General features: G+C 45.6%; 3 protein-coding genes across 11 annotated transcripts in view; 1 reads left to right on the forward strand and 2 right to left on the reverse strand.

Moving 5' to 3' along the window:
- WWP2 (WW domain containing E3 ubiquitin protein ligase 2) overlaps positions 1-2,600 on the reverse strand; it is a 43,559-nt gene extending 40,959 nt beyond the window's left edge. For 2 of the 4 annotated variants that reach the window (XM_040615803.1, XM_040615798.1), the window contains exon 1: positions 2,547-2,600. In XM_040615803.1, coding sequence (XP_040471737.1) covers positions 2,547-2,592 — 46 coding nt within the window. In that variant the 5' untranslated portion in view covers positions 2,593-2,600. Of the gene's footprint in view, positions 1-113; positions 1,626-2,546 lie in introns of those variants that run through there. The other 2 variants (XM_040615802.1, XM_040615799.1) reach the window with 2 other exon arrangements.
- A 45-nt stretch (positions 2,601-2,645) lies between these two features.
- On the forward strand, positions 2,646-5,456 carry NOB1 (NIN1 (RPN12) binding protein 1 homolog). 2 transcript variants are annotated; one of them, XM_040615806.1, is made up of 9 exons: positions 2,646-2,779; positions 2,845-2,977; positions 3,075-3,208; positions 3,285-3,356; positions 3,460-3,597; positions 3,690-3,911; positions 4,264-4,361; positions 4,495-4,639; positions 4,877-5,456. In XM_040615806.1, exons 1-9 carry the CDS (start codon positions 2,702-2,704, stop codon positions 5,144-5,146), a joined length of 1,290 nt encoding a protein of 429 aa, XP_040471740.1. In that variant the 5' UTR covers positions 2,646-2,701; the 3' UTR covers positions 5,147-5,456. The 2 variants fall into 2 exon arrangements, with proteins under 2 accessions (XP_040471740.1, XP_040471741.1); XM_040615807.1 differs by having other exon boundaries at positions 3,463-3,597.
- Positions 5,457-6,505: 1,049 nt separating this feature from the next.
- NFAT5 (nuclear factor of activated T cells 5) overlaps positions 6,506-26,878 on the reverse strand; it is a 75,846-nt gene continuing 55,473 nt past the window's right edge. For 3 of the 5 annotated variants that reach the window (XM_040614984.1, XM_040614987.1, XM_040614988.1), the window contains 8 exons: positions 24,965-25,099; positions 24,741-24,793; positions 23,470-23,602; positions 22,836-22,913; positions 19,229-19,377; positions 16,283-18,722; positions 14,848-15,094; positions 6,506-13,911 (listed from right to left, as the gene is read on the reverse strand). In XM_040614984.1, the coding sequence (XP_040470918.1) occupies positions 14,856-15,094; positions 16,283-18,722; positions 19,229-19,377; positions 22,836-22,913; positions 23,470-23,602; positions 24,741-24,793; positions 24,965-25,099 (3,227 nt within the window). In that variant the 3' untranslated portion in view covers positions 6,506-13,911; positions 14,848-14,855. The remainder of the gene's footprint in view (positions 13,912-14,847; positions 15,095-16,282; positions 18,723-19,228; positions 19,378-22,835; positions 22,914-23,469; positions 23,603-24,740; positions 24,794-24,964; positions 25,100-26,878) is intronic. The other 2 variants (XM_040614986.1, XM_040614985.1) reach the window with 2 other exon arrangements.

Here is a 26,878-nt window from a genome sequence, read left to right on the forward strand (position 1 = left end):
TCTATCCTAACACACTGTGGAAGGGACAAAGACCACAGCTGCTCTGAACATACGGAAGGATCATACTGCAGAGCAGGCTGCGAGCCCAGACCTCCACTTCCCCAAGCGCTCACCACTTTCTCGCTCTCCGGCACCACGTCACTGTCACCGCAGGCACAGCGCTTCCCCCTGCCCCTTCTGCTGCAGCTTTTCCCTGGAGTCACCCAGCAGGGACAGGGAGCAGGCAGGAAGGACACAAGCTGTAACACTCAGGGATGCTCATGGAATATGTGATTGGGCACCTCTGCTAAAACGACTGACCACAAAATAGAAGTATGAGGTCACGTATCACGCAGAAGCACGAGGTGCTTGGTCTGGGACCACAGAGTCAGCTATTGACTCACACCATCCTCCTAAGCCTGCGGGCAGCAGTCCTCCTCTCTGCACTTCCCAGGCAGAGGAGCTGGAGATGATGTGCAGAGCACAGGCGCCTGTGGACCGTCAAGGTCACAGACCAGAGGGTCCCTGCATGCGCAAGCCCCTGACACAGCACGGCAGATAGGGAACATTTGTTGCCCACCTCTGCACAGGAGCAAAGACGAGCCTCAATACTGTTGCCCAGGGCAGCAAGGGCTCAGACAGGGTCAAATGTGATTCCCCTCCCAAGCCACCAAAGCCAAGAGCACCCCTCCTGCCTGGCCCCAGACCAGAGTGCCTGCCAGCCTCTCACCATCCTGACCAGCGGGAGGGAAGTATGAAAAGGGGAGATGAGACCTCCAGCTGTTCCAGCCTCTGCCACCTCCCTCCTTGTGCAGGAGCCTGTCTTCCCTGCCCCTCTCCCCACATTCTCACTAGACCTTACCAAGCTCCACTGCAAAGCCAGGTTCCTGTTTAAATGCCCTCTTGTGAATCAAGGCCTCTGCTCTCCATCTCCGTGTGACCTCACACCCCACCCCGCACAACCTGGCAAACCTGTCCAGTGCCCCACACTCAGCCGAGGCCTGGCTGGTGCCTTGTACAAACCCCTCTCTGCCTGGAAAACCTCACTTGGTAGCAGCCTTGCTGCTGTTTTGGCTCTGTCAGACAGTGGCTGGAGGCTCGCTAACACGTGGTGATCTCTGCCCCCTTGTTAGTGGGGCAGCCGACTTACAGAGGGAGATCTTTCACGAGCCTAATTGCACTTACTATTACTACACCTACTCCTAGTCCAATTATCCTGGCCCACAGATCACCCCAGCCTTCCCTTAGGTTATTGTTATTCCTTGTGTTTGTTATGACTCCCCAGCTCCGCACCACCGCTCATTTCACTAGTGCCGTTAAGGTGGCCCGCAGAGAACAGCCAGCTGCGCAGCACCCCTGCACCAGCCTGTGCCCAGCCCCAGGCTGGACCCACCAGCGCGCCTGTCCTTAGGGCTGTTGTCACACTAACACTGGTGACTTGTGCCACGCAGTTACTACAGCAGGACCCAAGGCTCGCTCCCCTGCGGCGGGGACTCTGGACCCTGCTCCTCCCTCGCAGCCACCGGCGCTTCTTTGCCTCTGCTCCAACCACCCCCCGGTGCTGCCAGCCTCACCGGCCCTGACGCCCTCTGCCCACTGTCCCAGGTGACCTGGGGTGCGTTAACCACCGAGCGCTGTCTGTCACCAAGGCGTTTCCCCTTCCCAGCCCCTACCCTGCACACGCGTCCCCTCGCAGCCCTGCCGCTCTCCCCCACTCCTGCTGGGCCCCACGTGCCTGCCCCGTGCCCCCAGAGCCGCCCGGGCACCCCGTGGCACCAGAGGGCCCTGGGGCCGCCCGGCCGCTGCTTTCCTCAGCGCACCTGCCCGTGAGGTGACGCAGCCGTCCCGTCTGGGCAGCCTCTCTCCTTCCTGCTCTTAAACCTTGACTCTTTTTCCGCTTTTCTCTTTCCCTGATTCTACATGTCGCTATCGCTTGTTTTAATGTCCCCGGCCAGGTTAACCACCCCTCAGCTACCGGGAAACCCCTCTGCGGTGGGCGCCGCTCCCCTCCCCACCGGCCTAGTGCCCGCCCTCGCCCTCTCCCGGGCTGGCCTGGCCCTAGCGCGGCCCCGGGCCTGCCCCGCCGGCGGCCTGCCCTCCCCGCTCCCGCTGCCGACGGCCCGGCCTCGCCGCCGGGGAAGCGGGCAGCCCTGCCGCCTCCCCACGACCACCAGGCTCACCCGCGGGGCCGCGCCACGGCCGGGACAGCGGCCCGGCAACCGGGCAGCCCCACGGGACCGGGCCGGGTCCTGCCCCACAGCTGGAGCCGGCTGCCGGTTCGCCCGGCAAAGAACCGGGCCGGGCAGAGAGGGCCGCCGCGAGGAGCGAGAGGAGGCAAAGCGCTGCGGCGGGCGGCGCGGAGGAGAGATGGCAGCGGCCGGGGCAGACCCCCGCGCCGGCCCCGGGCCTCACCGGGCCAAGCCGGTACCACCCCGGGGCGGGCAGAGCCCGCGGCTGAGCAGCCCCCGGGGCACCCCGGCGGGTCCTGCCCGCCCAGCGGGAAGCGCCTGAGGGGTGGGTCCGAGCCGTCCTGGACAGCCCCCGCCCCGTCCCGCCGCCCGAGTTACCGGCGCCCGCTCCGCTCCCGCTTCCGGCTCCAGCACCCGCCGTCATGTGACACGCGCCGGTCACCTGACCACGCCGCGCGGAAGCTCCCGGCGTGCCCCGCCCGGACCCCGGCTCCCAGCGGGCAGCGCGGCCACTACGGGGGCCGGGGGGGGCCATGGGACGGGCGGCCATGGCGCGCGTGGCGCACGTCGTGGCCGACACCGGCGCCTTCCTGAGCGCCGCCCCACTGCAGGTACCGGGGTACGGGGGGCCGGGGGGGCCGGGGGCACCGGGCCGGTCTGACGGCGCTGCCTGCAGGACATCGCGCAGCACCTGTACACCGTGCCCGAGGTGCTGGCCGAGATCCGTGACAGGCCGACCCGCCGCCGCCTGGCCGCGCTGCCCTGCGAGCTGCGCCTCCGCCGCCCGCGGCCCGACCTCCTGCGCCTCGGTGAGTACCGGCACCAGCCCCCCCCGCCCCGGCCCGGCTCCCCGCCGCCCGGGCCCCCCCAGCCCGGCCCCACGGCGCCCCTCTGCCCGCCCCGCAGTGACCGAGTTCTCCAAGAAGACCGGCGACTACCCCAGCCTGTCGGCCGCCGACCTGCAGGTGCTTGCCCTCACCTGCCAGCTGCAGGCCGAGACCGACGGCCCCGGCTGCCTGCGCTGGGAGCCCCAGGACAAGGTAGGGCCCCCTACCGCCGCGCCCCCCCCCCCCCCCCGGGATCGGGCCCCGCCGACCCCCTGCGCTGCTCCCCCAGGTGCGGCTCAGCTCCACCCCGCGGCACCCCGAGGCCCCCCTGCACCTCGCCGGCTTCCACCTGCCCGCCAAGGTAAGGGACGGGGCCGCAGCGCTCCCAAGGTAAGGCACTTGCATGCGGCCTCGCAGAGCCCACGAGCAGCCGTGGCCGAGGGACACCCTGTGTGTCCCTCCAGCAGAAGCGCCTGGGGAAGGGTCAGCGTCGTCCCAGCCCTGAGAGGAGCGTGGTCCCACCTGAGTGCGATGAGTTCAGCTCCTTCCTCTACTGGCGAGCCCCCCTGCCCAGCATCGAGGAGGAGCTGCAGGAGCTGCTGGTGAGACCCGGAGCCTCCTCTCCTCACTGCCCTGGTTTCTGGCCAGCCTCTTCGGCTGCGGGTGCCATAGCTGACTGTCTCCTCCACCGCAGAACGCTCAAGCCATCTCCGTTAGCCCAGAGCCCACTGAGGAGCACCAGAGCTCTGACAATGGGGCCAGTGCTGATGAAGAGGAGGATAATGAGGAGGAGAGCGACGATGAGGGTTGGATAACACCTAGCAATCTCAGGCAGGTCCAGCAGGACACGGGGCACTGTGACACTGCTCCTGTCGGTATCCAGGTCGGCTGCGTCACCACTGATTTTGCCATGCAGGTGAGTGCTGGTGGCTGCCCAGCACAGGACCCGATCCAGGCTCCGGAGCACGAGGGGCCGGCAGGGTGGGCTGAGGGCAGAGTCTCAGATTGCTCAAACCTCTGGGCTGGTTAAACCAGCACACGGGGATGGAGGAGCACATTGCCCCATTCCCTGGACAGGGTGACAGGAGCGTTCTGACAGCTCCTTTTATCCTAAAACTAGCCAGTTCTCTCCATTGCAGAGACCTCTACAAAGCCCATTGGTGTCGCTTCCATCAGCCTCTCCTGCTGCCTGGGCTGGCAGACCCTGGTTAAAACTCCCGCGGCTGGTCCCAGCTCATGGTATCATGGTTTCTCCCTCCCTGTTACAGAATGTGCTGCTGCAGATGGGCCTCCACGTGCTGGCAGTGAACGGCATGCTGATCCGCCAGGCCAGGAGCTACATCCTCCGCTGCCATGGCTGCTTCAAGTGAGTGTGTGCGCACAGAGCGGCACTGCCCATGGCACGGCCACGTGGTGCTTGCTGGATGATCCCGCTCATGGGCTAAGCCTGTATTCTGTGGCCCAGGGAGCGGTAAACCCCTTTTGTCCCTGTCTTGCAGGACCACTTCAGACATGACCAAGGTTTTCTGTGCCCACTGTGGTAACAAGACCCTGAAGAAGGTGGCAGTGAGCGTCAGCGATGACGGGAGCCTCCACATGCATTTCTCTCGCAACCCCAAGGTGCTGAACCCCCGGGGGCTCAGGGTGAGTAGCTGTACGTCACGCACAGGGCAGCTGCTGCTGGGACAAGCAAGCCTGGCCTGTGGCCGGCATGTTGGAGGGAAGCATTGGCAGGTGGGAATCAAAGCAAAGCCATGATTGTCCTCCAGCTGTTCCCCTTGGCTCCAGGGCTTTTGGGCTTAGTTTCCTGTTTGCTAGAGGCCTGCAGTCACCTTGAAGTCCCTTGGAGCAAGAGTTTAATGACTGCTTTTCTCTTGGCAGTACCCACTGCCAGCCCCGCGAGGAGGGAAGCACGCCAACAACCCTCACCTGGTGGAAGACCAGCCCTTCCCACAGCAGCGGCTGTCCCGCAAGGCCAGGCAGAAAACCAATGTCTTTGACCCCGACTACATCGCCGGTGTCTCACCCTTTGTGGAAAACGACGTCTACAGCCGCGCAGCCAATCTGCAAATCCGGGACGCAGCCCTGGGTGCTGGCAGGAGGCGCCTCAACCCCAACGCTGTGACAAAAAAGTTTGTGAAGAGGAGGTGAAGGGCTGGTCGGGGCCCACCACAGCCTGTGCTGCAGGGGAAGGACCAGCCGCCCGTGCTTTGCGCGTTGCTGCCTAGTAGCTCCGGTGGGGCAAGGGCTCTCCCAACGCCCTTCTGAGAACGGCCGCCCTGGGCAGGGGCCGGGGCCTTTCCTGCCACGCTTCTCTGGTGCCTGAAGAGCAGCAGTGACTGGGGTGGGAGTTGTTGGGTTTGGAGGTGCCTGCCAGAGCCGGGGGGAGCAGGCCGTGGTAGCAGCATCCCTCCTTGGCCCCTGGCAATGCCGGCATTGCTAATAAACACAAAACCCGGCAGCACCGTGGTTCTGTCTCATATGTGCAGCTGCTTGTGCCAGGCTCACGGGCTGGCCTGTGCCTTTCTCTCTTTCTCTGAGCCTCGAGAGGAAGAGACTGGGGACGAGGGAGGGTTTCTCAGGATTTTTCTTTTGTCCCGTGGCACCACAGTGACACTAATGAGATGGGTGGATAATGAATGCTTGCAGCAGGGCTGGCAGCTCCAGAGGGGCAGAAGCCAGTGGCAGGAGGTTGCATTTGCCCCGCTGCAGGACAGCCACATCTGACTGTGGCGGTGGGCGCTGCCCAGGGCAGTGGGTGCAGAGGAAAGCCTTTTGGATAAATCCAGTTAAAACTTCCACAATAAAGCCTTCTGGCCAGCTCCTGGGGCAGCTGCAGATTCTTAGGCCTGCTGTAGTTTTTCAAAATTACAGGCACTGACTGCCAGAGGTCACCATCCCTGGAGCAGGTCTGCGAGAAGGGGGACACACACCCGAGCCTCAGCAACCCCACATCAACAACCCCACATCATTTTTAGCACATTAGCGTAAATACACTAAAGATGCAGATAAAGGGGGACTGTGCTAATGCATGCACGCACACTCACACCCACACATTCTAGCGAAGCAGAAACTCCCATTCATCTTGGCTTAGGACTTCTGGCATCACCTCCCTGAGGCAGCGCAGCCCCCAGACCACCCTGGGGGAGACCTCTGCATCTCCCCAGCTCCCTCGGAGACAAAATCCTGCTGCAGGCTGACAACGAAAACTATTTCCTTGAATGCTCTATAATTTTCAGGCTGGGGTTTGGGTAGTGCGCCACAAAGGTTACTTTAGACTTCGTGCCACAAAGTCAAAAAGAAACATTGCAGTATTTTAAAAGCATAGGCACAACACAGTGCCTTTTCTTAACGCACCAGCTGCAGCAGGACACACCGCCACAGGCACAACTTGGCATGGGCTCCTGCCTTCCCAGCATTTCCTGGCCCCAGACAGGTTGACTCCATGCTGAAGAATGGCACTTTCAAGATGCCCTTGAAAAAAACACAACAAGACTTTACACTGCAAAATGAAAACTTTCATTGTTTTATTCTTGACTGCAGCTGTTTACAGAAATATAGTTGCGAGTATACAAATGTCCCAATAGAAGCAAAATATTTTTATTTTTTAATATTCAACAAGTTATCACAGGATAGCTAAAAACATAGATGCAAATAAAATATCCCCTCATAGAACAAACTGAAAACACCCGGTATCAGTGCTTTGAAAATCCCAACTACGAAAGCCATATACACAGAAATGCACAAAGGAATATCTGGTGCTACTTTCACATTGCAGGACAGTGGAAGAGGCAGCTCAGCGGTCGACCAGTGCACGCCAGGAACACATGGCAGAAAGGCGGGTAAGCCACTGAAAGATGCAGCTAGTAACAGAGGTAGAAAGCTCTGCTCTGAAGGTTTTTTGGAGCTTACTCATTAATGATGAGCTCAGATGTAAGTATCACCTCATTTCAAATAGTGTCCAGAATAAAAAAAAAAAAAAAAAAGTTTCAGGAATACTGTGGTCTACAAAGCAGGATACTGGAATGTGTTCCCAGTTCTGCAACACCCAGAGGTGCCACTCTCTCTCTCCTTTCAAAAGGGAGCTTCCCCCCCAAGCACCCTTACCCTGCCCCCCAGCAAAGCCACGCTCTTCATGGGACACCCCCGCTGAGGGACACTGGCCAGACCTTCCCCGGCTCACAGAGGGGTGGTTCCAGGGCCTGAAAAAAGAAGTGAAGGCTGTTCGTGTGATCTGAACACAAGACTCTTCGCCAGTCCGAATCCTGGAGCAAATGCACACAACCGGAGCATCTTCCAGCAGGCTGCTGCTGGGTGGCAAGGGGTTTGGAGCCTGAACTGAGCACTTGCGGAGAGTGTCGGTGAGTGTCCCACAGCAAACAGGGAAATCCTTGGGATTCCTCCCCCTCGCCCCAATACACTTGAATGTTACAAGGCAATTTCATGAACTGTAGCAAAAGTTACAGGTCTCTGGGAGCAGCAGAGATCAGACCTGCAAGCTGACAGCTCAAGGAGGAGAAATAAGGACATTGGCTTTCAGTTTGGCAGAGGTGCTTTGATAAAGCCTGTATCAGGACAATAATGTTCCTCGATCAACCTCATGTCAAACTGCAGTGGAACACACCCGATTTGGCATGAAGAGTCACAGCAGGCAAAATCCATGCTATTGATTTTACAATCTGGATTTCTTTCAGAGCGCTTAGTTTCTTACAACATCTGTGAGAAATCAGTACAACTTGCGGCAGGGTTCCTCATTGCTAGAAACCAAGAAGAGCTTTTGCCAGCTTTCAAGGAGTTTTCTAAATATTGACTGTTGCAGTAAAATGTTGGTTAAAAAAAAAAATAAATATGCCTGCCTTTATGAGAATAAAGAGAACAGGAATGACAGATTAAGCTTCACCTTTCCAATCCAAGTGCAACCCAGCTGAGCAGCAGCCGGGATCCTTTCCTATGCAACAACTAAGAACCCCCACCGGGAGAGAGCCGTGGGTGTCAGCCCAACTCTGCCAGAGCAACGCAGCCACCACCATTCCCTACCTGCACAAGGTGTTGGGAGACTGAGAATGGAAAAGGTCCCCAAGTCAGGAGTCACTTGAGGAGAGCTGGCTGGGGAGCACGCGGACGCAGAAAGCTGGTGCTGCTGCCGATGCGCTTCCTGAGCCCAGCCGGTGGGCAGGCTCTCAGCAGGGCTACCAGTTCTACTGTTTTGCTAACACCACATCTGCAATTATTAATAAAAACATATAAAAATAGAAAAGTGTAGAGCTGTTTTCAACCCATGGATATGAGTTACGTTCACAAGCGGAGCAAGTTTCTGGAGCAACATTACCAACAGACCCACATGTACAGTACTGAAAGGTATTTATACAACTATTAATGAGTTACTACAAAAACCTTGGTAAATAACCTCATACTAAGGAAAAGTAGTATTATTTCAGGTTTATAAAAATGTAAATATAACAGTATTCTATGCATGTGTCTACTAATTATTTATATATATTAAATATATGATTCCTCTATATACATATATATAATCCTAGAATATACAGGCATTGCCTATTTACATACCTATACAGATTATAATGAAGGAAAAGCCTCTCCTCCTGTTTAACCCCTCAGAGTCCCGTAGTCAACTAGAGAATTTTACAAGTATGCTTTTACAGGAGTTTCCCTGCTGCTGCATTTTATCTTGTATCTAAACAACATTTCCCGCAGTGACCCTCTACAGTCGATTCCCAGCCCGCAGCGGGCACAGACGTGCCTGTTCATATGCTCCAGCAACTGCTGTCCTATGCAGCTGGCATAATTGGTCTGAACATGAACACAAAGTGCTCACAATCTATCCCAAAAGACTACTCCAAATTAAAAAACAAACAAACAAAGCGTCTAAGTACTAGTTTCCTTTTAGATTCTAAAGTAACAGAGCTGCCACCGGTCCTACTGGGACACAAAAAACACCTATTCCTTGAAAATAAGTTTTGCAGTAATGAGAAGTCACCAGCGATCAGTATTTCTTCTCACCTCCCACCTACAACTTTTTGCACAAGAGCATGCAAAGCAATTCATTCTCCTCGTTCTTGCTTCTCTCTCTCAAGATAATTGTCCGTAACCCCTCACACTCTTCCCCATCATCACCCTGAAAAAGTAACCCAACCGTCTGCCACGCAAAGGCACGAGATTCCAAACCTGACAGTGCAACTCTTTTCCAACTTCTCATGCACGTGCACATGCATGCCTGCGCACACACATACGTACCCTTGAAGGAAACTACGTGTAGGTTTTTTTAGTCTAGTAACAACAGTTTTGACTTTGCTTTTTAATAAATCATTCTTTCCTGCTACTCAAATGGTGATTTACACTATGTTTTAAGACAAATGCAAGCTTCTGACTTGCTTGGTATTTTTTCTGACGACTCTGGAAAGATAACAGTAGTAGAAAATCTATTCAGAAAAGTTTTCTTTTTAGAAACTATATCCTAAACCAAAATAACATTAAAAGCTTTTTTTTAAAAAAAAGTTCAACTTCTCTAAACTGGGGGAATGTCCACTGATACAGCTGCCCAGACTCCTAGTATTTTCAGTTAAAAAACCTGCCAAAGTTACAAATGCTTAACTCCCCATGCTTTATTCTGTCTTAAAACTAGACAGGAAGAAACCACCCTGTCAGTAATTAAAAGCAATTATAATAAAATGATTGGTGATTAAACATCCACTTTAAAACAGCAACCCTGAAATTATTTCTTGAACTATTTTTATGTTAAAGTAACAGCAAAGCATTTGGCTTGAGTAACTGCTGAAAGATCAGACAGTGAAGAGGCAATTAATGACAAAACGTGGACTTGCTAATTAAGCACGAAGCACCAATAACTTCCTGCCAGAGGAGATGTTTAGCTAATAACTGTGTATTACGTGTTATTCATATTTTTATATATATATATATGTATACACACAGTGTATGAGCAGAGAAGAGAATGCACGCAGCCTCGCGCCTGGTGACTAGCAGGTACGTCTCCCTCAATTTGAACCTGTGCCAGCAGCTGGCCGTTCTGTAAAGCACCATGCACCGCCGGCGCCGTGCAGGCAGCAGGCCACGGGCGCTTTAGAGGCACAAACAGCTGAAGAGTACAGCCCACATTTAACACTGAGGTTTAGATTTAACGATTCTTTAAAGAGCAAGCTCAAGCAGCAGAAAAAACAGGATACAGAAAACCCATCCCAGCAACGCAGCTCTACAGGTTTTTTTTCACCTGTCTTCTGTAATTAATCACTGCTTTGTGGATGTGATAGTAACTTCCCCTTTACAACAACATCAGGAGCTTTACCTTTATAGAGACTAATATCTCAGTATCATCTAACTTTCTCAACCCAAATGGACCGGACACGATGCCACTGCCTCTGCAAACAAGCACTGTCTGGTCGCAGCTAACAGGCACGCCAGCGTGAGCGTGCAGAGGAGTGAACACAGGGATTAAACAAACAAACAAAAAAAAGCAGCAGAGTAAGCTCCAATTATCAGTATCAACTGTTTAAATTACAAAAGTACATGTTCAGGACTCTAATACAGATGTGGCTCACATTGTTCCGGGGTCTTTCTGCCATGAAATCCCACAGCCTGTCTTTAAGCTCTTTATTGGCTTATCAAACCTCTCTTTATCCTCCATAACAGCTGTCTGCAAGCAGCAGTTCAAGCACTAATCAACCGCTGAGCAACCTCTTCATTCATAAGACAAATACTTTTTGTAACCAAATCACATGTTCAAAGTGTTGTACATTTAAACATTGACCTAAAATGAACGAGATAAATTTAACACAAGAAAAGAAAGGTGTTATCCAGAAGTGAAAAATGTGATAGCACAGCCCTTTTTTTTTTTTTTTTTCTCCTTTTTTTTTTTTTTTTCCTCTTCTCTTCACAAGTGACCTAAAATACGCACACAATTCAAACATACCCTTCCCCTGGAGCTGTAGCAGTCTTGGTATGAAGTTCTCTTTGGACACCCACCTTGTGAAATGGAGAATTGGTCCCTGGTGACTTGGCACTGACCAACAGCACTTGAACATAAGGATACACCCCTTTGGAACAACTGAACGAATTGAAGCAGCACACAAGTGAATTTATCATTCCTATTACTTCTTCTGTGTATGAAGGCCCCAGATGACACCCAGCAGCTTGTTCTGGGACTGCAATCCTGCAAAACCCACCAGTTCATTTTCAAATAACTGGCTATCGACTTCCAAGACCATCTGGAAGTTGTTTCGGTCCATAATTCTCAAGTTTTCTACCTAGCTTCCTACAGCATTTAGTCAATGCTGCGAGATTGCCGTTTTCATGTCATAACCGTAACAAGATTTTGTTAATATTTCATCTTAGCAGGGAGGGGAATAAAAAAAAAAAAATCACAGAAAGAAAAAGTATGGTTCAGGGTTAAAGCAGCTCTGGACATTATGAAGCAGGGAAAGTTTTTTTTATCATGATTAAAATTTTAAACATTTTAGCATAATCATAAATTAAGAGTTAAAACACAGAGGCGCTAATAATAAAATATTAAATAGACAATGATAGTGGATAAAAGCTGAATGGCTCATTCTGAATGAAACCCCATTATTTAAGATACGCCTAAATGCCTACAGGTTTCCTTCCTAGATCGTATTGCTGAGTGACAGACACATTGAAACACACAGTGAAGCTTCTCATAGCCAGCTGGAACAATAAATTGCCTGATGGAATGGCGAGAGATGAACAAGTTATTTATGTTGCAAAAAGTACTTAAATACTCAATAAAGACATAACAAACCCCACCCCACCCCACTGTTATCAGACGCCACGTTGTGGTAGAACATCAGACAAACTCACAAATTTACCACAAAAATGTGTGGCAAAAAGAATATTTTATATATATGTATATATATAAATTTTTATATTTATGCCAATGTACTCACTCAGTACAAATAGCAAAATAGTATACCATTTCCTAAATACAAAATATAGCTTTCCAAAAAAATGAAACACACATTAGATATAAACCATCCAAAACTTGAACGATTGAAAACTGTATTCAAAATTAAATGACCCAGAGCAGGTCTCTTTCTGAAAAGTTCCCTTCATATCGGCAAGAAGCCTTACTACTGAAAACGTAATTCAATGCCTCTCAATGAGAGAGAGAAAGAGAGACAGAAAGAGAAAGTGAACGTTATGACAGACTGACAAACGGGAAATCCATTAAAACAAACAAAAACTCTACACGGCTCAACTAAGCACACAAGTTAAGGGAAAAAACACACAGTAAACAGACTAGAGTAACTTAAAATCCATTTACAGATTATTCTTTGTTATTTAAAATAACAAAAATGAAAAATGACATGATACCAACTACACTCTACCAAGGCATAATAGCCATACGTGACAGCTGTTTGGCTCTAACTGCAGCAACAGCTTTCTACGTGCAGAAGGAGAAGAAACAAACATCTGAATGAGGCTGTAGTGAGATATCACAAAACTGTCCAGATAGTTGGAGCACCCAAAAAAATTCACATGCCTCACAATACAACTGCATGGTCTGGAGTGGGTTGGTTTTACATTCTGTAACATCATCATTTTTATTTTTATTTTTTTTTTAATTGAAACATGACAATCTAGAAACTATACTTGGAGGATCGTTGGGAGGAATAAAATAATCACTTCAAAACTGCAATGAGCTCAATATGCTACAAAGATGCAATGGCTCAGCATGAAGTGAATTTTTCAAGAATGCTTACGAATTATGTAATTTGCCCCCTACTTGGAGTAAAGACAAGCTGAAGATTTACATCAGTTAACAGCTAGAAAATGACTGGTTAAGGGGGATTCCTGCATTTAGAAGGTGGCAGAGAAATTCTTCCTCTTTCCTTAATCCTTGATTATTTGTCAAAGCTTCTACTGACTAAGCAATTGAATGCCATGGATTCCTAAAAGCTGCCTCTGATCTTTAAAGCCAGTAGGATATTTATGTCTTTCTTTAAAAACACAACATGAAACCGAGGGAGAAAGAAGGAAAACCATGAAAAGAATGAAAGGGAGAAGGCTGGTTTGAGAACGGCTAATGCTGCTTTACAGAGTTCTATCCATACAGTCAGAGTGAGGGACACAGAGGAATTCTTTCCTCAGCCAGACAGAATGTTCTTTTCAAGTTGAAGGTATTTTTGAGGATAAGATTTTAAGAGCAAAATTTAATTGAAAGCTCCCCTTCATTTCTTCATTTTGTTAGAGCCACTAAACCCTTGCTCTATGTACAGTTAGACGTACGAGACATGGAAAACCGTTAATCACATTCTCAGATGGGCAGCACCCACCTCTGGCTATCTACAGCAGCAAGCAATTCTCTGCTTGTTTACAACAGTTATCAATTGATATTTTTTCATTGCCACCTACTGCAATTAAAAAATTGCAGTATTAGCTCTCCTACTCAAACCGTAAAACATGCGATCCCTTCACGTACTGACAGCTATGAGCCATGGCTCATGTCACAGGCATTTGATGTTTCTGCTTCGCAAGCTTTTCTAGTCAAACGAGTGGATGTGAAGAAGGAAGAGGAGGGGAAAAAAGTAAACGTGGTAACATGTATTACCTTCTAACAATAATAACTGACCAGATATGCTTTAAATTCAGAGAGCACCCCACTGTCAATGAGCTTTAGGAATCTGGTAACAGTACAATCCCATGCCCCAGCAAAACAAAGCATAGCTTCTCAGCATTATTGGCACTACAGATCCCAAGTACTATGGTCATAGCCTTAGGTGCTAGACACTGCAACTGGCCACGTGTGTGCTCTTTAGAGAAGAGGGCCACTTTTTGACAGAAGCAATCAGTTCCGCACGGCCTAATCCAGAGTTGGAAGGTCTGAGAGGATCTGGGAAATCATCACTTTTTTCTTCACAGAGTATCTGCAGGAAAAAAAACAAGCAACCAAAAAAGTTAGGCATAACAAACAGAAGTCATCCTCTTACTTCTGTGTAGTTCCTTCATCTTGGAAGCGTTCTTCACAAGGAGACATGAAGCCACTTAGTATCAGAAAGCACTCTCCTCCATAAAGCAGGTTTACTCTCCTTCCACGCTCCTGGGGTTTTTTGCTGTTTGGTTTGGTTGGTTTGTTTTTTAAAGTTCGTAATTTCATATACAAAACAGTTTAGGTTAGAAAACGGAGCGTATCACTTAAATGAAACTTATGAGGGATTTAGGACAGCGACACAGTTAACTAGAGCCAAGTTACAGACTGTGGACAATACTAGATCCCAGAATCGTCCTGGTTCTTGGGTACTCATTTGTAGTCAAAGCCTCTTCCACCTCTCTGAAAAAGGCACCTTCTAAAAGCAGAATGTTTCCTAGTAACAGCTGATTGTGTCAGCTCATTTTTAGCAAAGACTCGGCATGTGGCGTACTCTCAACAGCTGCCATATTCTACCAAAACTTGTTTTCACATTACGTTATTGTAACCCAGGGGGCAACTTCAGAACAGTAGACACTTGACGTGTTATTTACTCAATAAGCCTTAAGTTTTTAACTACAGTCATATTTCGCAACTGTTTTATCTGCCGAGCTGTCAGTGATCTACTCTCCTTCCTAATAAAGTACTAGACTGTAACAACAGACGACAAAACATACCACAACTGAACAAGACCCAGCCTCAACCCTTTCATACAAATTCTGATGACTGTTTTTAATAACTCTTCATTCCCTCCACTGGTATTATGTTCTTAATTCAGCATTACTGACATTTCAGCTGACCTCTTAAAGCGTGGTAATACACTCCAGAATGAAGACTCACTGAGCAAAAGTATGTGTAGCAGGGAAGAACCCAGAAACTCAAATGCATTACTTACTTGATTAATTAAAACGAGCCAGCCATATTGTTCCCCTGATTTTGCAATGACACAAGCAGATCATCTATTTTCTCAATATTCTGATTGGTTGCCATAGCCGAAGGTAGCGGAGAAGTCTCCGATATCTGCTGGGAGAGAAGCGCTGGCACCGCTGCTTGTCCTTCGCTCTGTGGCTGACCTGGCTGACTTATAGCCATCAACTCATCCGGCAACGTAGCTGGTCCAGAAGTTAGCAGCTGGCCACAGTCTGTTAGACAGCAAGGGAAGAACAAAGGATCACTTAGATTAGCTTAATACATGCAGTGAATTAGCCAACGCCTTCACATACATCCATACTGACTATAACCTGTAGAAAGTTACATGTGCTTCTGTTCACAAGACCACTGTTGCTCACCACTGCCTCGGGGTATAAGCAGAGGCTCAAGGCATACGTATTGAATACACGGACTCTGCAGTAAAACCAAATGCTACTAACACCCCAAAGGACAACGCTTAGCTGGAAGTAAAACAAAACGCACAGCGTAAGGGAAGTGTTGAATATGCCCATCCTTTCTTAATCAAGAGATGTATCTTTTTCAGTTCAGCCAAGGTGTCCGCTAGCTCCTTCTACAATCTGCAAATCGAGTCTCGTCTCCTATTGTTAGCACTGTCGTCAGCTTCACGGAAAGGTTTGGCTGCCAAAGAGTTCATACAGCAAAGCCCACATTCAGGTGTAACCACAGACTAACGGCTTTCTGTCCACGGCTTTCACAAGCTGTCACAAGCATCACCTGCACCTGCTGCTTCTGGAGCTTCACAGGTACGACAGGCAGCTGAGAGGATCTCTGTCCCAAAGAACTGCCACAGAGGCTCAATTCAGAGATGAGATATGGAAAAGCGCAGGCTTATAAAACTAAAGGGGGTTCAAATACTCATCAATAGATGCTTTTCTGGACCATGCAGTTTCAAAAAATCTTTGCTTTTCTTCAACAACACATGGAGAAAGCCACTGCATAAATTGTGGAAACCAAATGCAGCAAGACAAAGATTAGCAGAGCTGTCCTAAGAGGGCCTAACTGTTATTTGTAACAAGTGCACACATGTATTCACGCGTTATTTGTGTATGTGTTATTAATAATGTCTTCTATATTATTTCATATATATATATATATACTTATTTCTATAGAGATATGCACACAATTCTAAGCTGGTTTTATCACATCAATCCTAAGTGTAAGACCACTAACAGGTATTTTAGCTAAGTGTACTCATGCAAAAATCAATATTCAGAGCAACACGATGAATATGTATATTCTCCACTGTAGTGCTACATCATTTATTCTAGATATATATTTATTTTTTGTAATATCTTAGACTTGAACAATCAATTGTCTTGTGGACTCCAATTAATAGCTCTTCGAAATTCTAAACTCAGAATCAGGCACTTATCACTTACTGTTTTGAATGCCAAAAAGGAATATTCCCGATGTTTGCTGAGATGAAGCAGGAGAATTCTGCAGCTGGTTGATAGCACCTCCTCCTGTGTTGTGAAACAAAGAAGCTTGTTGCTGTGGAGGAGAAGCAGTTCCTTGCATTCCTGCCATGCTGTTTTGAGAAGAGTACATAGGAGACTGCTGCAGCTCTTGCTGGCTCATACTATTCTGCAAGGCAGACATGGAAGCTGAAGAGATGAAGAGGGTGACTTGTTGCTCTTGAGAACTTGGCGATCCTTGGACCAACTGAATCTGGGGCGAGTTATGGAAGATGGCTGGCTGCTGTGCTTCCGCCTGGTTGGATCCAGGATTCTGAAGAGAGGACACTGTAGTCTGACTCTGGAACTGCATGGGCTGCTGCTCCTGGTTCATTGATGCCATGTTAGTCTGTGGATGAAAAATGGACTGGCCTTGTTGCTCCTGATTGGTAACTGGGTTTTGATTCGGATTGAAAATCATGTTCTGCTTTTGAGAAGCAATTGTACTCATGGCATTTTGATTACTGAACATCATGTTCTGCTGTTGTTGCTGCTGCTGTTCTTGAGACGGAGGACTACTCTGAATAGCAACTATTGAATGCTGAGGCTGGAAGATAGCTCCTTGTTGGTTCTGAGGAATTGAACTGGACTGGATGGAGCCTAATGACACTTGAGGCTGAAACAAACCTTGCTGAGCAGGCTGAGCCTGGGGCTGTTCTTGGGGAAGCATAGAACTCTGGATATGCGATATCTGTGTCTGCTGCTGGAAAGAAGTCTGCTGTTCAGTGTTTGTTGCTGTCTGAAGAGGAGAAATGGAATTTGGGCTTGTAAAGAAGGACATCTGTTCTTCCTGAGTTGCAGGGTTGCTCATTGAACTTTGGGAAAGGAACATGTTGGCAGACTGCTGGTCTTGAGGGACTGACGAGCTCTGTAATACACCCATGGCGTTCTGTGAGTGGAACATTGGAGGCTGCAGTTGGTCTGAGGAGTTAGTACTAGTCTGGTTGTGGACAATGGAATTTGGACTGTGAAAAATAGAGCCTTGTGTTTCCTGTGATATATTCTGAGTATCGCCAATAGGATTCTGAGAGTGAAAAAGCTGAGCTTGTGAATGCGGAGACTGCTGCATAAAGCTTCCCGACTGAATCGACATGATTTCTCCGCCTTGCTGGAACAGACCACCTCCTTGCTGTTGAGTTCCACTTGCCTGAACAGTCATCATGCTTTTGGTAGATGAAAAGAGATTAACTTGAGATTGACTTTCCCCACTATGCTGCATTTGAACCATCGTCTGAAACACATTACTCTGCATCTGTTTACTCTGTCCTGAAGCTTCTTCTCCATCCGCAGAATTTGATGCCTGAAACATAGTAGGTCCGTTGTTGGAGACCTGCTGCTGAGCAGTAGGAGTCGTTTCACTTCCAGAAACACCAGGAGATGAAGAGAATAATTCGCACTGCATTTGCATGTCTTCACTTGTGGATAACCCACTCATTATGTGAGAAGCCTGCTGGTAAACAGGTGACTGTTGGAGGGCTCCGTTCCCTGAAGTTGTTGAAGAGAACAAATCAGACTGCATTTGTGTTGCAGCTTGGCAAATGTTTTGTTGGATTCCTATCACCATCGCCGCAGAAGTCTCCATCGCCTGCTGCTGCTGCTGCTGCTGTTGTTGCTGCTGTTGATTGGACAATGCATTTTCAGGCTGTGAGTGAACATTTTCAGCTCGTCCAGGCAAAAGGTTCTCTGCTCTGGAATGGACAGCTGTGTCTGACGAGGAAAATATCCCGGGATTTACACTATTTTGTATCTGGCTAACTTGCTGAAAGATATCTGCATTTAGCTGATCTTGAACATCCTCACTGTTGTCTGAACCAGAAAACAGAACAGAAGATAACTGCTGTTGAGCTTCCAATACCTGTTGCACCAAGTCAACATTTCTGTTGCTGCCAGTGGCAGTGTTTGTTGGATAATTTCCAGCTTGCAGTTGCTGTATGGTGTTCTGCAGCTGACTCACGCCACTTGCTGATGAGAAAATACTGGATGAAATCTGTTGCTGCAACGCCTGTGCTGGTTCTGAGAGTGTAGACTGTTGTTGTTGTGATGCATCAGTTAATTGTGACAAAGTGACTACTGTGCCATCTGATTGCAAGACTTCCCTGGTTTGGGAATCTCTTGTTTGGAACTGTGCAGCTTGCTGCAATAATGCATCACTGTTCTGCAGCTGACCCGGAGTAGAGACTGCTGAAAAGCTACCAGGCTGGGAAATGTCCTGCGTTTGGATAGTAGTTAATGTCTCTGGATTATACACCTTCTGCTGCATTTGTTGCTGGTTTTCGTTTTCAGAAGGTAAATGGGAAGCAGAAGTTGATATGCCAGACATACTGTTTTCCAATGTTTGTTGAGTTGGTCCAACCACACTTGAAGCCTGGAAAGTGCAACACATTAAGCAATCTGTAAGCTTACTCAGGTTATGCTTATAAAATTTCCACCAATCCACTATGTTCAAGAAAGATCAGACAGAAGATCTGATGTATCTCTCCACACATAACCAAACATATAAGCAAATGGCTAGCAGTGGAAATGCTACTTCAAGGAAGGGGCTACGGTACAATTTAACAAAAGTGATGCTAGGAAGTGATTACAATAAAATTCCTACAGTAACTTTCTAGTTCTGTGTCACAGGACAAAGAACAATCCATCACAGTACCACTAACCAATCAATCACTCTGTTTGAAAGTAACATCTTGTTCCAGCATTCAAAGGAAATCGTCTATTATTTTAATCATGCTCTGTTGTCACGTTATACCCCGACGGATCTCAGACATGACACTGTTCCTGTGTGTTACTCTTGCAACTATTAGAATGTGGGCTAATGGGTAGATGTAACTAAGACTATTAAGACTACTGTCTTCAGATCACTATCAAACTTACCTTGAAGACAGGGGGAGATCTTTTTTCTGCACTTACTTCCATTGGAGCCACATCTTCACTCTTAATCATACTGCTTGGCATGAGTGGAGTTATCAAGGCACTAGGAATAATGTTCACCTTCTCCAGGTTACAACCAGTGGCCTTCGCTGCTGCCATCACAAATAAAAAAAGAAGGGCAACGGAGCGTTAACATTCACTAGGCAAAGAGTGGGTTTCTGGTGGTGCCTGCTTCCCGTTTCACTTTTCAGTTCCACCGTAAGAGCTCTCATCCTCGTCTAAGACACCAATATGCAGAGGGATCATTGCAAACATTTGAATACTTCAAATACTTGGAATACTACAGATAATCCTAGAAAACCTGAAACCTTCAACAGTTATTTTTAAGACTAACAGCAATGCTGTATTTTGATTTCCTTCCATTTCGTATCTTTCTAGACCAGGACAGCCATCCACCAACTGCCGGAACTACAAACTAACAGCTTAAGACATCTGTCCACAAATTATCAGGTTTTAAACTTTACTGCACTTTAAGTGTACAACTTCTCTATTTAATTTTGAAAAATGTCTGCTTTCAGATAACCATATGAACAGAATGCTCAAAGCATTTAGACTCTACTTTTGTTCTGCTAAAGGACTAATCAAGCAAAAACTCTTGTAGCAAAAACTCAAAAGCTCTGTAGCAAGAGCAAGTTGTTATTCTGCCTTTGCAGAACCTATATTGTCTATCTTTTTTAATGTAGAAAGCTGGCTTCTTAAAATTAATTAGATCTTTTTAGTTTTAATTTTTCCCGATCCACACAAAAAATATTACATAAACTGAGATCTTTGCTGTAAATGAATCATACTGCCTTGATTTCAAATACTGCTGAAATTGAACTTAAAAAAAATCCATGGCAAAGCCTGTAAAAAACATAGTTCCATAAGTACTTAGAAGTAAATTAAAGAATTAATCATCAACATAAACCAACAGATCTCCAGGCTTTAAACAAATTTAGATCTTACAATAACATGGCAGTAAATTTTTCTGCAAATTTCTATCAAGAGTATGCCACGTCCTCAGTTACAGTCCTCGTGTGTTTACGCTATGTAAAACCAAAGATTCTCTCCTGAAATGTTATTTTCTCTCTTCAGCAATAAATTATCAGCCATCAGTATGGCAACAGTTGTCAATATACTGACACCCAAATAAACTCTTTCCCTCCTGTTAACTCACAGGTTTGGGGTGGCTCCAGAAATACAAGCCCCGTGACCTGATGTGCTGGGCTGTGCTGCTGGCCGGGAACACAATTTGAATGAAACTACTCTAAAATACACCTACTTCAGGACAGCTAGTCACACAGCACATTTAAAGACACCAGTTAATATTTTTCTATAATGTAGTCACTATTTATAAGCTTTTCTCTTCTATGTGCTTAATCTTGTTGTGTTCATCAGAAACAATAAAAAAATTATCTAAGCAATTTTAAAAAAACCCAATGGTATACAGATTAGGTACTAGCAATGCTATGTTCATTCACGGTGATGTATTTGCTTGAAAGAATGAAAAAAAGAAGGGAGATTAATAATGAAAAAAGTTTCAAAAGCAGAGGAACACCTGATTTTGTACTGTGTTTTTGTAATACACTTTGTTGAGAACTTCTGAATAGTTACCACCAATACCAAGACATACACACCCCTCTTTCCATTTACTCGCAAACTGGAAGCTGAAACCACCATTAACCACTTAAAAAAACGGTCCAGCGCTACTTCATTGTTGGAAGACAAAGACCTGAACTACATAGTTGTCCATGTATCTCCATCTCCTTCAAGTTTTACAGAACAGCTTAGAATGATAGATTTGTTGTCTTGAAATGTAACTTGTCATTCAAGTCTGTCAAATCTGCAGACTCTGAAAACATTAGAGCTAAGAATCTGTACTGGCTCTGGGAAGTCACGTTTTGGCTTTTTTACATACACAGGTGTTTTAATAGAAATTATTTTACTAAATATTCAGAGATACCAGAGACAAAGATTAAAATTGCCTGTGATAGGAAGAGAAAGGCCCTGCAGCAAAACGCGTAACTGTACATGTGTCCAGCAACAACCGTTCTTTCTATTTGGCCAGGACTGCTGGAAATGATGCCACTTAAGAAACCGTGAATTCTAGGATTTCGCTCCCAGTGAAAGGAAACAGCAAGGAAGTAGCATCCCACTGGATTCCCACCTGGTCTTTATCAATTCAGAACTGTGAGGAAGGACAGGCTGGGAAATATCCAGAGACAAAGTACATAAAGCAGACAAAATTGTCTGACTTTAGTTCATGATCAACCTAGAGTAGAAGAGGTACAGGAACGACTGTCAGAAAAAGAGCTGGCTAGCAGAAAACCCACACAAGAAAGTAAATTAAGATTTATCACATTAAATGTGATAAATTAAATGGAGGACATGAAGTAACAGAAATAGCACGCTGTGTTCTTATGAACAGCAGATGTTCTCCTGAAGCAGTTGGTCTCTTCCCTTGGTTAAGCCTCCGTACTAGATTAGATGGATGTCAGGCTTGCCCTGATACAGTAGTTATTTTCCTCATCTTTTTAATCTCGCTACTAGAAGCCTAACCAGCCTTTTTATCAGCTTCTTCATTGCCCTAAATATTTTTGCATATTTCTCCCCCAAATACTCTCTGCAGGTTTAAACTCATCGTATCTTGTATTATCCTCCCTAACAAGCTGAAAGTCAACTTGTAAATATATCCCCTGCCAAGACCAAGCTATTAACTTCAAACATGAGCTTCATGATTTTAACCTGGAGCTATGGATTCCTATCAAACTTGTGATCACACTGTGCATTTGCTTACCTTTCCACCCGCTTTCACCAGAGCAGGCTATGGAAATTTCCACTAACCTTTGCGCACTACCATCGTTTTAACAGTCAACTAAGAAACATTTCCTTCCTCTAGTTCAATATTTGAAGGATCAATTCACTTCACACTTAAAAACCAAGCAAACCCACAACTTGGTCCCTTAGAACAAAACGACAAACTTTGCACAGACAGAATGGTCGGGCAGGGGCGGGGGGGGGGAAGCCCTCCCTGAAGGGAGTAAGTTAAAATTGCCAGAATTAGTGTTCTTCACTAGACCCACTGAACACAGTCTTATAACACCACCGGACAGCTTCCGAAAAATACCAAGTTGGCATCTTTGTATTTTTCAGCGCTCAGTTCTTCCCCACCACCACCTTTACATGTGTTTTTTCTTAAATCAAGACTACACAGTTTCTAAATCCTTTGTACTAACTACCATCTTAGGCTTCTTTCTTTTTTCTTCTTCACTTGCAAGCATATTAAAGGAAGATTAGACCACAGGGCCTGAAGCACAAAAAATGAAACTATTTCTTTTTAATATTATTTTTTGCAAAGTTATTGTTCTATACTGTTCATGTTACAATATACTTAAAGGAATACTGTTATAAAGTAAAATATTCAGAATCAGAAAACAAACCTCACTGTAAGAATATGGCCAGATTTCACAAGTACACTTATTTTCAACAGGATGTCTGATTCATTCCTCCAAATTTGGGCAAGAATTTATAGTTAAATTATTAATAACAATGATAAGAATCAATTTAGTACCTTTTATAGCCTCTTCAAAAGAACAATGTTGGGCTGGGCTGGAGATTTCCTTCTTCACATTAACATTCAGAGTACCAGCTGTTGAGACAAAACACATTGAGAACTTCCTTATGTTAAAACAATAAACAAGCAAAAAAAAACCAAAGCAAACCAAACCAAACCAGTTACTTATATCTCAAAGAAATAAAGGTCCTCTGAAAACCACACAAACTTTGCAGTGTGTATTGTAAATCAATAAATAAACAAACAAAAAGACATGATATTGTCAAACTTAAACTTTCCTTAGGATAAAGCTTGGTGCTATCTTTTGGTTGCATTTGGTGCACTGTATGCAATATGTATACTTTTTTCGTGCTCAGTTCATTTTGAGCCTTATATACTAGAAATGGATGCTACTTTGTAAGAACACCTGCCTCCATGCAGCTGAAATTTGAGATACTTGCCACATAAACGAGAAAAGCAAAGCCTCTAGATTTTATTACCTAACAGAGCAAACCTCACCAGCAAGAGGAGTTTGAAAAGATCCACGTTACTTAACAGTTCTGTTGTATGGACTAAATACTATGAAATCAGAAATGAGATGCTTAGCAGGTAAAACTGCCCATTCCTTCTTCCAGTTCTCAGTTTTACATACATGTATCTGGAGTGTACGTAAATGGTTGCACATCATGTGATCTTCCAGCATTGGTAACCACATATATTCCCACAGAAACAGCTGAGGTTATTTGCTGGTCATGATATGGTGGCACCTTCACAATAAGGTGGTTCTGCAATGCAAAAATAATTTTGAAAATAAGACATTAGAAACTGTATTTCATCACTATTGAGCTTAATTGTATTTACATCCATCAAACGGAGAGAGTGATCACCACAAAGAACAAAGACATTGGGGGAAACATCAAGTCACATTTTCAGTGAAATAAACTGATAACTAACCTGTGCCAGAAGAGAGATTTGAATTATCTGCCTATACAATGCTCACTGGCAGTTTATAACTCAAACGGAAGGTGCAGAAAGGAAAGACATGAAGTCCAGTACTTTAAAGATAAGCTTATGCCTAACATGCCTTACTGAACTGCAGTTTGCCATCACATTCTGCTGGACTCAGACACTTCGCTGTTGTGCTGAATCAGGTCTTTGTATTCAGCATGAACAGATGGAGGATGCAGTTTCATGTCACACCTAAGAGGATTTAACACTGAGCAGACATCAAAAAATAGGCCTGCAATCATTCATCAACAGTAAGAGTGATTAGCGATCCCTCTATTCCCCGACTACCTGTCTACCCTGCTAGAAGTAAGAAACAATTTCTACACCAGTGCCTGCATGGAATACTGCCTTCAGAGGTGGGAGCAAGATGACATTTGTCGGACATCATTTACGTCTAATAATTTCTATAATTTCAGTCCAACAGTCCATAAAGACACTCTGTGTGTCAAAAAAACCCACAACCCAGCACCAAATACTTCGCAAAACATTTCAGAGTGGAACAGAAATTCAGCCAGGTACAAAGACTATGGCGTACATACAATCTATTTCCACTCAGTAGTTATCTAATGTGTCCTTAGGAAAGCTACTGGAAAAATTGTATCAGGCCTTTTAATTACACTGTAGGGCAAAGACTTGCTCACCAAGTTCATATATCACACTCCTACTGCGGTATACGCGGCATACTGTGGTATCTAAGTTCTCAGTTAGAAACTGAACAATTATACTTGTATAAACCCAAAACAATTATATTCTACCGGACTCACTGAAAAACCTATTAGAAGAAAAGGAATATTATTTCTAGAAATGCACAGGAAGAGGGAAAGGCTTATTTGATTTTTCTTTGGAAATACAGTTGGAGTTCTTTTTTTTAAAAAAAAAAAAGTAATAACAATAATAATAATAATACAGAAGTACCTGATGAAATAATTCCATGTCTATTTCAGCTTCTGCCTTCCAAGAATTCTCATCTAAATGGAAGTTGAAAAGAATAATTTATTGCATATCCATATAAATCAATTCATTTTAGTGCCTTTGATTCTGCTGCTCAGTTTGCTCTCTAAAGCTAAACTTTATCAACCAACATAAACCCAAACATCATGCCAAAGAGCATGCCAAGCCATTATTACTTTCACACTAACCAGAAACATTCTCTTGGAAAATCACTTTTGTTCCCTTTAGAAAGTTCTTGCCAATCAGAAAAACTTCCTCTTCACCCTTCACTGAACAACTGTGCAGACTTTTCTTTAGGATCTCTGGAACTCCTGCTGGTTGAGCTGCAATTGAAAAAACCCGCAGTTTGAAATCAAGAAAATATCAACAGCAAAAACAAAAAGCTTTTACTTACAGGAGAATAAAGGAAAGAACAAAATAATTCTTGAGCTTCTTCCTTTACTATATCATTCATGATGAAACTTTTCAGAAGACAACCGTTTCTATCATTCCTACACTAAATAGAATGACCTCAATAAAAATCACATTTAGGTAAATAAATGATCCACTAATCTTTTCCCTTTTCTCCTGCATTTATTAAATCTGCACAACAAAACTTTTAGTGCTGGAGCTAAAGCTCAAGAAGGGTTCAGAAGGAAAGAAAATTTGGTTCTGTAATCTCCTGGCATAAAGAGCAATAAACGAATGCATCAGCCCTCAGACACAGCTGAAGCACACCTTCAAATTTATTCTTAAGGTCATAAAAACTTATTTTTTTTTAATGAAGTTTATTTCGTTCTGTTGTGCAAAAAGGTAGAAGTAGTAATTCCTGTATTACCTGTTTTTTTACAGATTTTTTTTTTTTTTTTAGTACCCACAGCTGTCTGGCTGGTGCAAGAACTAACCCAAGGCTTTGAGCAACCTGGGCGAGTGGCAGGTGTCCCTGCCCATGGCAGGGGGCTGGAACTAGGTGACATTTATGGTTCCTTCCAACCCAACCCATTCCATGATTCTATGACTTTCTAGACGCATGTATTTCAGCTAATACAAATCCTTGCAAGAGTCGTGTCTCTGTAGTTAGGATTACAGCAATTTATAGCCCATAAACCAGCCAAGAGACCGCGGTGACAGCTACACATCCCTGGAAACCTCTGCCTCAGCCAGCGACTCAGGTGAAGTTTCACATAACGCAGATTACAAACAGTCTTTGCTGCAAACTATGTCTATGCTTTTTAAAGCATAGAACAAAGAGGACCACGTGTGTTAAATGAAAATGAGCACCAAATAATTCAAGTAGACATTCATTTTAAAATAATATACTTTGCACATTTAGTATAAATTAATTCCACTTTCTAATACAGGTTTCTTAACAACCTTTTCTATTCACCATAAAATCCTAGGGGCATAAGCTTGTACTTGTGCTTTGCACTTACATGGCCCACTTTCAGTGTTTAGTAACAATATTCTCTGGGCTTAGCACACAGAAGAACATACATTCTGTAGCACTCCAAATTATTTAATGACCTTTCAGAAAGGATTTTTCTACAACTGTTGCAGCGGGTTCCTAGGCAACCATTACGCAACGACTAAATATGCTCAAGGCACATGAACTTCTGAAAAGAGTAACTGGATTTAGGTTTGCTAGCAAGTTAACAAAGCCTATTTAAAACATAGACCTTAAATAAAGAGCCTGCATCCACTTAATGTCTTTCCTACGGTTTTAGGAACATAATTGCAACTTTGATGGCAATAGTAGTTATCAAACCCAACAGGAACAGGCTCTGATGAGTGAAAATGCAAACCTTAATATGAGAAGGTACAGTATGCATCTGTAGGAAAATGTATGCAGCTAACAAATCAGCTGTAATGTGCCTGAGGAGATGATTTATATTAACAAATAACTCAATAAACAGTAAATTGTATGCCATATTGATCAGCCAGTATTAGCATTATTTGGTTGGCTAAGGTCTACTGCAAGTCACTGTAACTTTGGAGTAAGTTAAGACAACAGAAGCACAGAATCCTGAAAAGCAAGCCTGGAAAGAGCCTCAAGAATTCCCTCTCAACCTTCACATCGTGAGCAGTTTTACCCACATCACTCCTCAAAGACACAAGTCTAACCA

The sequence above is a fragment of the Falco naumanni genome, chromosome 15 (genome assembly GCF_017639655.2).
Source record: "Falco naumanni isolate bFalNau1 chromosome 15, bFalNau1.pat, whole genome shotgun sequence".
Taxonomy (NCBI): domain Eukaryota; kingdom Metazoa; phylum Chordata; class Aves; order Falconiformes; family Falconidae; genus Falco; species Falco naumanni.

Excerpts from the sequence above, each read along its gene's own strand:
- NOB1 (XM_040615806.1), top strand. The coding sequence starts at position 2,702 with ATGGGACGGGCGGCCATGGCGCGCGTGGCGCACGTCGTGGCCGACACC. Across the intron at positions 2,978-3,074 it reads GCCCGACCTCCTGCGCCTCG|TGACCGAGTTCTCCAAGAAG; the intron begins GTGAGTACCGGC and ends CCCGCCCCGCAG. Across the intron at positions 3,912-4,263 it reads CCACTGATTTTGCCATGCAG|AATGTGCTGCTGCAGATGGG; the intron begins GTGAGTGCTGGT and ends TCCCTGTTACAG.